This window comes from Staurois parvus, unplaced genomic scaffold (assembly GCF_062004578.1).
Source record: "Staurois parvus isolate SC_StPar_1 unplaced genomic scaffold, SC_StPar_1.0 ptg000543l, whole genome shotgun sequence".
Classification (NCBI taxonomy): domain Eukaryota; kingdom Metazoa; phylum Chordata; class Amphibia; order Anura; family Ranidae; genus Staurois; species Staurois parvus.
This window is the reverse complement of record NW_028318339.1, coordinates 2488350-2501725: the sequence shown is the minus strand read 5'-3', so window position 1 is coordinate 2501725 and position 13376 is coordinate 2488350. Positions and strand designations below refer to the sequence as shown.

The 13376-nt window shown below is 41.0% G+C and overlaps 1 protein-coding gene across 1 annotated transcript in view; it reads left to right on the top strand.

Moving 5' to 3' along the window:
• LOC149451368 (serine palmitoyltransferase 3-like) overlaps positions 1-11077 on the top strand; it is a 57941-nt gene extending 46864 nt beyond the window's left edge. The window contains exons 9-12 of the mRNA XM_089690792.1: positions 2014-2140; positions 4238-4373; positions 5814-5943; positions 7052-11077. Of these exons, the coding sequence (XP_089546918.1) occupies positions 2014-2140; positions 4238-4373; positions 5814-5943; positions 7052-7165 (507 nt within the window). The 3' untranslated portion in view covers positions 7166-11077. The remainder of the gene's footprint in view (positions 1-2013; positions 2141-4237; positions 4374-5813; positions 5944-7051) is intronic.
• Positions 11078-13376: the final 2299 nt, after the last annotated feature.

Below are 13376 nucleotides of genomic sequence, written 5' to 3'. Positions count from 1 at the left end.
AGCCCCTCCTACCACCATCAGACATCTACTCACTGGGGAAAAAATGGAGGGGAAGAGTATATGAAAAGTAGTGCCATCCCAGCACCAGTGGATCTCCACAGGACAACCAGGGATCCACATGTCCATCATCGGACCCAGGCAGGACAGATGGATACGTCACAGTCAGTCAAGCCATGAGTCCCAGGGGGGATGGGGGAGCATGCAGACAAATTCTGGAGAGGGAGAGGACCTGGTAGGACCAACCACTCCAGGGAATACCCATGTCCCACACTACATCTGGGGATGGAAGGGGAGGGTCATTTCTACTTACTGATCCAGTGGAGCGTGCGAGTAAGGCACCTGAGACAGATCCTCCTCTTCACCAAAGTGGGTGGCTGTTAGCCAGGGTAATACTATAACATGAACTCCAGAACTGTGGTCATATGTGTCCCTGCAACATGTTTAATTTGCTGGCCACCCCGTTACAGGATGGGGCTTTCACAGCTTAACCAGCACATAGCTAAAGGTCTGTGTGCTCTCCTTGGCCAGAATGGGGTGACCAATGGATCTAGATTATCCAGCCCGTTGCCCAGCCCAGCTAATGATTGATGATCTTCACAGGAAAAAAGAAAAAAAGCTATGGAACCACAGGTCTCTCACTCATGAAACACAAAACAGAAATAACTGGCTTGCCTATGGCAGAGAGGGGGTTTATACCAGCTAAGACTGCCCAGAGGTGATGCTGTGTTCTTTTTCTGCCAAGTGTCCTACCCCTGTAGGTGGTGCTATAAACCCTATGGTCAAGAATGAAGAGAAATGTGTCTGTCAGTGAACTCAGAGAAAGGGATTTTACAGTGAGTACAAAACACATTTTCAACAGAAATCAATTTTTTTTATCTTTATTATTATGTAACGTCAGCCCTGAAAACCAACTTTCTGAATTCCACCATTAAAACTTTTTAAAGGCTATAGAAGTCAGTCAAAACCAGCACATGATTTCTTGCCAATGTGTAACATCCTGATCAGGCAATATCCTAATCAAGGAGGTGTTATCCTATGTTAGCCTAGGCACTCAAAGACCAACATAGACTCTGTGCTGCATGCAAGAGAACACTGTAAGTAGAGCTTAGTCATAGTGAGTAAAAGAAAAGTAAGAGAAGAATTATATACTTACAGCTTCATATTTTACTGATTTTCCGATAATCTCATTTTCCTAAAAACCAATAAATGAGCATTAAAACAAGCCCTCACTGACTTCTTTAGCTGTAGGCACTGTGGAACAGGGCTGTGGATAAGGGGGTACCACCCGTGCCAGCTTCCCTCCTCTCCTTCCCACTGGCAGCTGCAAGTACACAATATGATCCTTCAGGATGGAGAGTGGGGGAAGGGTCCGGTAAAAATATCACATTTACCAGCTACTTCCTTTCCAGAATGAACACAATGAGTGATTGGTACAGATCACTCACTGTGTTCATTCACAACTGAAGCTCTGTAAACTGTGTTTATTTAGGGGGACCCTTTCAGGTTGGCTGTATAGGGCCCCATGGTTTCTAACAGCAGCCCTGCTGTGGATCAATTCATCCTTAAAGTATCAATTAGAGGAACTGAAGTGGTTCAATTCCTCTTATTAGCAGCTCAGCTAACCCTGCTCCATGTTTAGATTAGTGATTACTAGCTGGAAGGTTACTTAGCCATTGCTAAGGGGGGCACAGGGAGAACAGAGATGCTGAGAGAATGACTTGAATGACCTCAGTGTATTTGCTGTGAACTTTGAAGATGAATGCTCCATAGGGCCTGCAGCCACAAAAATCAGTGAGAGGTTATTGTAAAACTAATTTATTTATTGTTAATTATATGCAAAGGCCTGCATATCCATAGACCACAGGTTCCTTTAGGGAGTAATTACCAACAATATTGACCAAGCATGAGGAATGATGAAGGAGGCCTGCCCACACTCTTAGTGTCAGCATGAATTGTAAAAATAAAGCACAATTCTGTTAATAAACTAACCATTCCCCCTGTTTTCTCTACCAGGAACTGGTGACTTATCTAAGAACCCATTCTCACAGTGCATTGTATGCAACATCTATGTCTCCTCCAGTAACAGAACAAATCCTGAGGGTAATGAAATGCATTATGGGACGTGATGGGACTCTAACTGGTGAGATTACAGATTTATTTCTGCCATATTTTTATATGAAAACCATATTAAAAACATGAAAAAAATTAAATTGGGCACAAAAGTTGCATTTGATTTGACTGGAGTGTCCTTGAACTTTTGTACCATTTGTATATACTGTATACTATATTGCCAAAAGTATTGGGACACCCCTTGAAATAATTGGATTCAGGTGTTTCAATGACCTCCATGTGTAAAATCAAGCACCTAGCCATGCAGACTGCTTCTACAAATATTTGTGAAAGAATGGGTCACTCTCAGAAACAGTGAATTCAAGTGTGGTATGATAGGTTGCCACCTGTGTAATAAGTCCATCCACGAAATTTCCATGTTACTAAATATTCCATGGTCAACTGTTAGTGGTAATATAACAAAGTGGAAGCAACTGGGAACAACAGCAATTCAGCTATGAAGTGGTAAGCCACGTAAAATGACAGAGTGGGTCAGCACATGCTGAAGTGCACAGTGCACAGAAGTCACCAACTGTCTGCAGAATCAATAGCTAAAGACCTCCAAACTTCCTGTGACCTTCAGATTAGCACAAAAACAGTACTTAGAGAGTTTCATGGAATGGGCTTCCATGGCCGAGCTGCTGCATCCAAGCCTTACATCACCAAGTGCAATGCAAAAGCGTCGGATGCAGTGGTGTAAAGCACGCCGCTACTGGACTCTAGAGCAGTGGAGATGTGTTCTCTGGAGTGACGAATCACACTTCTCTGTTTGGCAATCCAATGGACATGTCTGGGTTTGGTGGTTGCTTGATTGTATTGTGCCAATTGTAAAGTTTGGTGGAGGGGGATTATGGTGTGGGGTTGTTTTTCAGGGGTTGGGTTTGGCCCCTTAGTTCCAGTGAAGGGAACTCCTAAGGTGTCAGCTTACCAATACATTTTCGACAATTTCATGCTCCCAACTTTGTGGGAACAGTTGAGGATGGCCCCTTCCTGTTCCAACATAACTGCGCACTAGTGCACAACGCAAGGTCCATAAAAACATGGATGAGTGAGGAACTTGGATGGGGTGGAGGAACTTGACCGGACTGACAACTTATGGGGCCCCCAGTCAATAGGGGATCATGGGGCCCCTGTGTCCTTGCCCACACTCAAACCACACCCAAAAAAGCCTATGAAAGGTACCAGGGACATCTCATGGGGCCCCCTACTGACCCCGGGCCCTCGGGCAGTGTCCGAGTACCCGAATGGTCAATCCGCCCCTGGGCCTGACCTCAGCCCAATAGAACACCTTTGGGATGAATTAGAGCGGAGACTGTGAACCAGGCCTTCTCATCCGACATCAGTGCCTGACCTCACAAATGCGCTTCTGGAAAAATGGTCAAATATTCCCATAGACACACTTCTAAACCTTGTGGACAGACTTCCCAGAAGTGTTGAAGCTGTTATAGCTGAATAGGGTGGGCCAACTCAATATTGAACCCTACAGACTAAGACTGGGATGCCATTAAAGTTCATGTGCGTGTAAAGCCAGGAGTCCCAATACTTTTGGCAATATATTGTATCTGTAGCTGTGTTTACTTACAAAGAACAAAACTGCCATGGTTGTGAAAGTGCTATATTGCTATATGTTGTTCTATAAATCTGAGCAGAATTTTAGCTTTTTTTTTTATCAGCCATTACTAGGCATGTCTCATAACTAAATGTTTTATATACTTTTCTTCAGTGATACCTCAGCCTTATACTTGAAAAGAAATGAGGTAGACAGCAATCTGAGCTAGCAGCAGATTGATTCCAGGAAGTAAATGATACATGAATCACCTGCCCTTACTCAAGATGGCCACTGCCAGAAATGCAGGGAGGGGGGGGGTGTAGTTCAAAAATTATTTCTCAACAAAATAAAGCATGGGAACTTGGGTGGATGGGTGAGTTTGCTTTGAATATTAAAAAAGGAATTAAATAGCATTTTTCGTTTGTGGTGCTCAGATGCGGTGCAGTTCCATTTTAATGCAAATTTTTTAAATGCTGTTATCAGAAGCTGAGGAATCTGTTTTCTTAATTCTCTCATTCAATAATGAAGTTTTCTCAGTGTATTATTGAACAGACTGTATATCTTATATGAAAATTGCAGGACAGAAGAGAGTCTATCAGTTGGCACACAACACCACATACTTCAGACAGAGGCTGAGTGAATTAAATCTAATTACCTACGGCAATGAAGATTCTCCTGTTGTCCCCGTACTCATGTACATGCCGACCAAAGTAGGGTAAGCGCTGTAATGCAGTTTTCATGTTTTTCAGTATCACTCAATATAATATAATCCTTTACAAAATATGTATTGTAAAACTCCTAGTTCTAGGATAATTCTTGTAAGCAATATGTTAAAATATTCTGATATCAAAATGCAAATGCAATTACAGAAACACAACCATCAATTTTTTTAAAAAACTGTTATGGGCTTATTTAATTTACCAGTGCAAGAAGCAAAGCTGTAAGTGCAATGTGCAATTACCAATCAATCAGAATCCATCTTGTACTTGCTGTTCTTCAGAAAAGTGGATTCTAATTGGATGCTATAAGTTACTAGACTTGGCATGTAGACCCTCGCTTCTTGAATTGTTTTTTTAACCAGGAGCTAGCAGTCAGAGTTTTTTTACAAAGACACACAAACTTTCTATTAACAAAAGACATCCCCCCTCCCCATGCTGCTAGAAATTTTTGACTTCTAATGTACACTGCACTGTGTATGTGCCATGCTGAGGACTCCCTCCCATCCTTCCGAGAATAGACCTCGTAACTCCTCTGTGTATGCGCAAGAAGTATACAGTCATTGGGCATCCAATGGGCAATGAGGAATCCCAGAGGAGCTGAAAGAAGCAATGGGACAGATGGCAGTGTTGGACAAAGAAGAGATTGCACCCAATGGAAATCTCTTCTGAATCTCCATGAGCATCCCAGAATAAAGAAGCAATTCTCATTGATTAGCATGGTCGCATGACCATGTTGACAAATGATACCTTCTTGTTAGATGCACTGTGATGGTACATAGCCTACAGGACTGTATAGCGAAACTTTCAAGTGTGCAGACTGTTACTTCAGTTGGGGGTCCGGAGAATGAGGTCATAATAGATAAGCTCAGTAGGGACCAGGGGATTGGGGAGGGTGCAGTGAGCCAGTTTATTTATCACAGCTACTTGTATAGTGCTGTCAATTTATGCAGTGCTTCACATATGTACTGTACATCCACATCAGTCCTTGACCTCAAGGAGCTTACAATCTAAGGTCCCCAACTCACATTCATATATACACATACTAGGGCCAATTTAGACAGGAGACAATTACCTACCAGCATGTCTTTGGAGTGTGGGAGGAAACCTACTCAGGCATACAAGCTCCAGGCAGGTAGTGCTGTGGTTAGGATTCGAACCGATGACCCTAGTGCTGTTAGGGGGAAGTGCTAACCACTTAGTCACTGCACAGGTCATGTTTTCATGTTATGATAAGATGAACTTAGCCTTTAAATGTTCCCAACTGTTATAGAATCTGCACCATAGTGCTGATCATTGCCAGGCACCAATATGTTATCACACCCTTTAATTAAATGAAATGGCAGAATCCTGTTTTACCATGTTTGTTGATGTTTGCCTGAATTGAATAAATAGACTCGGGAGATTTTGAATATTTGTTTCCTTTGTTTCATTCACAGGGCCTTTGCGCGACATATGCTGAAGAAGAAAATTGGTGTTGTCATAGTCGGTTTCCCAGCAACTCCCATAGCAGAAGCCAGAGTCAGATTTTGCATTTCTGCAACACATACAAAGGAAATGTTAGACAGGGTATGTTTTTGACTCAAACTCTGCTCAGATTTATACAGTAAATGTATTTCCTAGCAGATTTATTTATTTATTTGTTTACTTTGTTCTTGATGAAAAAGAAAAGCCTTACCTGCATTGATGACTGTGATTAGAAGAGTAGAAATGCAGAAACAGTACACCCAAAAACATTTGTGAGCTTTATTGTGATTACTCTGATTTACAGTATATGGCATTGAAATATTACACGGTGCTGTATACTAAATACTACAGCAGCATTTCACGGAATATACAGCAAGGACTATACCGGTACAACCTGTAAATTATGTTTACTGCCTATTTGGAACTACATTTTGCTGATAAGAGATCCCTGCACCTAGTCCAGGTGGCAGCTGATAAGGAATCAAATATGACCCATCTGTATATCCTCAAATGCCAGCAGGATGGAGCCTGATGGTGGTGGTAGGAAAAGGTCAGAGTACAGCAGTCTGACCTTCAATTGAAGCACATAAATAGGTTACAGTTCTCTTTTTTATTGCACAGGCTAGGATATTAAAACTAGTACATGAGCCCTGTTCGTTCATTTTCTGTTATTATTTTTATTATTTTAAAGTGGTTGTAAACCCTTGCATATACCTACTGAAGTAACTAGCCTCAGGTGATACACAGAGATGAAACAAATCCTTCTACATAAGGTGTACCTGTTTATCTGTAGCCATCTCTTCTCTTCAAAGTGCACAAGTTACACAGCATTTCTGAGCTTGGGGGGGGGGATCTAATGCCACACGTTGCACAGTACAAAGAGGATAACTGAGTGTAATATGAGACCTGAGTAGAGGAAATAGACACGTTCCCCCTACACAGTCTTATAGGAAAAAATGCACGGCTGAGGCTGTCAATAACCTACTGTGTGCTGCAGGGTGGAAAGCCATCTCCTTGGATTGGTTGGTGTTGGCATACATGGTCAGAAGTAACTCATGCAGATAGCAAATGGAGGCGATAAATGCTAGAAATCACATTCAGTACTTTGGATTGGGGCAAGTACACACTCTGGAAAGATATACCGGTACTTTGTTAATTTTTCATTTCAGAGGTTTACAACACTTGAAATAATTTTTCGTGTGCTTTGCAGGTCTTGGATGAGCTTGACAAGATGGGTGACATCCTAAATGTGAAGCATTCAAAGAAGTCAACACCAAACCGTGCATTAGTTTATGAAGAATCTGATGTTGAACTTGATGCATGAGCATATTTGTTTGGATTTTGATACATTCAGTAGTGTTGTAGATTCTATACAATTACAATTGGTGGACCTATATAATGTCATTATTTATTGATTTTTCAGAAGAGGTTGGGAAAACAGCTGCAAAACCACAACACAGTCCCACTGATTCCCCGAATTTTCACACTGAATGATTGGTGATAGATTTTTGCTTGAGGATGAAATAATTGGGTTTCAGTTGGGTATCCCCAGACCACTAAATGAGTTATTTTTAGGAATGAGGTTTAGGTTCACCATGGGTCTCCATCAAATCTTTGGGATTCACAAAGTTCTCAAGGTTTGCCACCAGAAATAAGGAGAAACCTATGGCTAAAACTGAATAGCAGGTTTAGTCCCCACTAACCCACATCCTCTTTGGCTTCAACAGGGTTCATTGGAAAGTTCTCAAACTGCAAACAAGGTTTACAAAACTGTTTGTAAACCAAAACCCAGGCAGATTTGCTCATCCCTAATTATTTTAATCCTACGCAACTAAGCCACTTAAAGTATATGTAAGATTAACAATGAGCTTTTCCTATTTACTTTCTTTTGGTCTTTTAAATATACCACATAAAGCATTTTGTTATACCTGTTTAATAAGTGGAAAAAATATCTGTCAGGTCTGCATTGCTGTCCTGTGACCTGTGCGCGCTGCAGTGTTATCTCAATCAACGTGATCAAGAATTAGATTAGAACTACAAAATACCTCCACTGTGTAATAGGGATGTGGGAGTGTTCCGTAGTTCTAACTCTCCTCCTTTCCTAGGGCACCAATGATTCTGCTACACATGTACACCTCAGTGAGTGGGAGCTGTTTCTCTAGGACAGGAATTATGTTACCAGCAGGATCATTAGGTGAAAATAAAGGAAAAAGGCTGAAACAAGGCAATGAATTGAGCCACACCAGTCACAAGGTCTGGAAAGCTACACTATATTACATTGTTGTCCTTAGCTTTAGATACACTTTAATCTCGTGCTAACCGATGCTAATCGGTCAATTAATTTGCAACCAATTGAAATCAATATGTTGCAAGATGAAAGCCAGCAAGTGGTTACATTGTTTACTACTATGTAATTAAAATAAACTATGTAATTAAGCCCTAATATGCCTTATCAATTCTGGTAATTATGCAGTACTACTAGTGTCAGGACCACATCTAAAAGGTCCTCTGTTGCATTATACAGTAGCTATTTTCACTGTGCCACTTACTATGCTGGACAGCTCCCTGTCTGATCCCTTGGACAACCTTACTTTCTATCTTGCTTCTTTTGAGCCTTGAACGCCTTGCTCCTCCCATGAACTTCCTAGTTAAGCCATGCCTTTATACTCTCCTGTTCGCCAGATTATTGTCCAGCCAATAAGTTGCTCCTAACACTCCTGTGCTGTCTGTATCTTCATTAACAATTCACAACTTGTTACCAACCATTGGCTTGTTCCTCGACTATGCTTTCGCTTCATCCAAATCTGAAGCCACTTGTTACGAACCTTTGGCTCGTTTACGGAATATGCTTCTGCTTGATCCCTATTGCTCACCTCCTGCTGGGGCAATCTTGAGGATCACAAAATCCATCTCCACCATCAGGAGCTCTGGTGGTGAAGACCAGCTGGTGCTTAAACCCCATGCCTCAGGTGAGCCCGTGTCACCCGCTAGGAGGACCTGCTTATGCCTTTTTCCTGCTAGTTTCTGTGTGAACCTTTCCAATACTATAGCTACTGGCCTCTGAGCCTGACCCCAGCTCATGACAACTAGTCTTGTATAATATAAAACAAAAAATAACATGGTGAAATGTTAATTTTGTATTACTATTTTTGATAGAAGAGTTCCATAAACTTTAAATGTACCCAGATAATCAGGAAATAGTCCATACCCACAAAAGATAGTCTCCTTAGTCCTCAATAATGTGACCTTTCTGTGAATGTGTGTAAAATTTTTTGCCACACAACAGAATCTGTAACAAAACAATTACTTGCTAACGGAAGCAATTGTTCTATGCTAATCCACTGCATATTAGTTTCCACAGCCCTTCCATGTTGTATAATAAGTCAAACCTAAACAATTAATTTGGAGAAAAAAAAGATACTCACTTTAGAACACTGTTTCTGGTCACCCAGCTTCACAATAGGATTCTGTCACTATGGGAAAGTCAAGGCTCCAAAATCTCACAGGGATGTTCTCCTGTACTGTGCTGGAGAGCAATCTCATGAGACTTAGACACCCACACATATCAGGAAGTGCACTGCTATTTTGTGAGAGAAATAGAAGATATAACTGTACATATTTCAAGGTACATATTTCTTAGGCACAACATATCTATATGTTCCCTATAACATACTGTAGCAAATTTGCACTTCTTGAGTTCAAGTCTACTTTAAACTTTGCTTTGATAACTTTTTTTTCTACTTTTAAATTCACAGTTCTAATGTTTCTACTGTATCTCCATTGTTTTCATTTTACATGTGGTGCCACCCCTGCAGGAGCCTCTAATTATGACAGGTCCCCAGTTCTTACCCTGGCTCTGATAAGTGCCTCAGCACCACTGAGCTCAGGTTATACACTTTAGCAGATGTAGATTAGTAATTTCTCAACACCTTACGGTCATTCTGAAATTAGACTTGAGGCTTTTTAGCAAATTACAGAGTATATTGTCAAGTAGTTATCAGATACGTCAGGGTATAGCAGTGAGACATGTAACAGCATACACAATACACTGGGGATTTCTTGAGATACTTAGGGTACTTCAGTAAACTTAAATCCAACCAGCATAAACTGTAGCTCTCAAATGGGCCAATGGGCTCCTCTGATAAGCTAATACTAAGCCATTTTGTAACAGAAGATTGCAATGTAATGGTAACTGCCTTTAACAGCACGTAAACTATGCACAGTACCCCAAAGTTTGTCTTATGCTGGCTATGTTGGGGCCCTTGAAGATGTTGACACTCTTATTTGCATTGGGTAGTCTTGCACCCAGTGAGATATTCTAAGAAAAAATCATCTCCTTAGAACACTGAAATTGGGGGAGGGGGCAGGTAAGGTGTTAGGATTCTGGAATATAGGTTCTGGCCAGATGGGACTAGCAGTGCTTAACAGTGAAGAGAAGCAAAATTGGCAAAGAGTGATCATGCCTCAAAAAGAATCTGTGCAATGTCAGCAAATAGCACAGTACTGAGTCAATGACCCACTCATCAGTTTCCTCAGGCCTGTTGCAAAAGGCCTTACCATTGGAGCCCCCCCCCCCCCTTTGGCGAGGTGACGATCTTCAGGTGGCTTCCTTTAGTGATGATAGGTGGTAAATGGACAAGCCTCAGAGTGGGACCCAGTGTCTCAGGTCTCAGCACGGCTATTTCCAGCTTCAGTGAGCTGCCCTCTAAATAGTGCATGCCTGCCAATAGATCGGCTTTAAAGTTACAAATTGGTCCCTTCAGTTCTCCTTCTTCCTCTCCCAGCGACAGCTCCTCACTGTTTACACGGGCTGGCGGGGCAATCTCCCAACAACACCGCACTTTCCCTGGCTTTTCCCTTTTTACCCCTTCTTACCTCCTGGCATATTTGGGATTTTATTTTCTTTATTAGCAATTGCAATGGCACTGCTTATGACCCAGACTACATCTCCCTGTGTTCAATGTTCTGTTTGAGACTCAGGAGCTCAAGGTCTCCTCCAGCTCCATTATTTGACGGAAGAAGGGAACTGCATTCAGGCAATTTTGCAGTAATACATTTCAGGCTCTGCCTAATCCAGTAACAGCATGTATCAGTAACTGCTTACATCCTGTATATAATACATGTTTAAAGTGTAAAACAAAGTATTGTTCAAACTCAGTGTGCAGAATATTGTGAAAAAAGAAATATTATTGCTTTTATACTTTCAGTAATAAAGGTATGTGCATCTTGAATTAAATGTCTTTCTTTTTTTTTTAGACATTGGCATCATAGTCTTTTAAACAGTTTATTATTCTTGGTTAAATGACTTCATGCTGATACCACAAGTAGTAGTATTGTTCTACCATAAAATAGAAAGGTGTTCTTTTTTGTGGGATAGGCAAATTGGGCCTAGATGAGAACATGTGATGTGACATTAAAGTGTATGTTACACCAAAATTTACTTTTTCTTACAGTTTTTTCCCATGTTTATGATGGTAAAAGTACCGCGTTTTCATTTTATTTGCTAGTTTGCTCTCAACAATCTGGAGATCCTGCCAGTCCCCTTTCATTTTTTGTGGGGATTTTTTGCAAGGGAGGAAAGCAGATCCATCCTGTGTGGTCAGTTTTTGTCTCTGTTTTCTACTTGAACTCCTGTGGTTAGGATCTTGCTGACGTGCCCTCCCCTGCTAGAGTAACAGGGCATCGGAGATCATTCTTATATTATCTAGACCAGAGGTCTCCAAACAATGGCCCTCCAGCTGTTGAAGTACTAAAAGTCCCATCATGCCTCTGGGAGTCTTGTCTGTGGCTATCAGAGCCTTGCAAGGCCTCATGGGACTTGCAGTTCCTCAAAACCTGGAGGTCCATAGTTTGGAGACCCCTGAATTCTAGATTGTTGTTGCCTCTGTAGCTGCAGGTAGAGATTAGAGTACTGGAAGGCTGCAGAGTCACGGCTAGGAGGGGGAGCTGAGCTAATGAGAGATTTAAAGGACTTTAGTGGATTAGTGGGAACTTTGAGGATGAATTACTCCGCAATGCCTGCAGCTACAGAGGTCAGAAAGGGCTTGCTATACTCATTCACTGTTTGCCAAGTATACAGTATGTACTTTAATGTCCCTGGAATTAACAAATAATTACTGCTAATAAATTTAAAAGTACACAAACTATATGATGATAAAAAGCATAATGCATAGAATGCATGACGTTTTTGTGAATCAATAAGCATCCAGCTATGAAGGTAAAATATGTACTGCAAAGAATAAGTATACATTGAAACTAAGTGGCCCATAAAAATTAAAATGACAATTTTCCTGATCCACAAAATGATCTGCATAACATAATTCTTAGGAACCAGGAAAAATTGCATTTCTAATGAATGTGTGATAGACAACCACAGCAAAGGAGACCCAGACACTCCTTAAAAGACCCGTGGCATGTGCCCTGGAAGTCAAAAGTCTAGCAATGCACCTGCTGCTGCAAATTAGTAAAAGTAGTTACTATGTTCCTGTATTTGAGCCCAAGCCCCAAACAAATTTTATATATACTGCAACTTACCAATCCTTGTGTGGCTACAATAGTTTTCTTTTTTAGGCTTTTATCTTTATTTTCACCTAGGAATGCTCTCCCATTTCTCCTGGCTCTCTCAGCCTTTTCAGTCGCAGCACCCTGCTACACGGGCCCACTCCCTGGGCTCTCAATAGGTGATCTCCTGACACCCCAGGCTCTCTCACTCCATGACAACTCTCTCCTCTCTAGCATGGAGTACTGTCTCTTGTGTGAAGTACATCTATCTTCTAATAGAAGCCTTGACCTGCAGTCAGGCTGTTGATTGTAGGGGCTGTGCACACCTGTAAATACACCTTGCTGGTCTCCAGCAAGACCTGGACACAGGTTAAAGGCTTTGTCATACCCAAGACTCTATGAAGCCTTTGGACTCCAGATCTCAATCCAGGATTACCAAAACCCGGAGTAAAACAAAATATCCATTTTTTACAGTTCTAAATTGACATTCCAGCGCCCCGCACTTTGCATACATGAGAACACTGTGTCACTTCTACAACATAAGGTCTTAAGAAAGGTATAGTTACCTTTGGTGAAACTAAAAATTATAGTTTGCTATCTGTACCAAACCAAGGATCTTTGGTTGGTGGATTTTTAATGGAGATAGGTATACTAGTGTACGTTTAACTTTAGTACAATAAATGGTCTCCTTTGGAACTTGGCAACTAATACTACGTTATCTATATTTTTGTAACAGTGGATTTATATGTAACATATGCTTTTATATCCACTTACCCTCCAGAAGATTTACCCCCCTTCATGACCAGGCTATTTTTTGCTATACGGCGCTGCACTATTTTAACTGACAATTGCGTGGTCAGGCAACACTGTACACAAATTAAATTTATATCTTTTTTTAGCATAAATAGAGCTTTATTTTGGTGAAATTTGATCACCACTGGGATTTTACTTTTTGCACTATAAACAAAAAACACCAAAAATTTTTTGAAAAAAACTATATTTTTTACTTTTTGTTATAAAACCTATCCAATAAA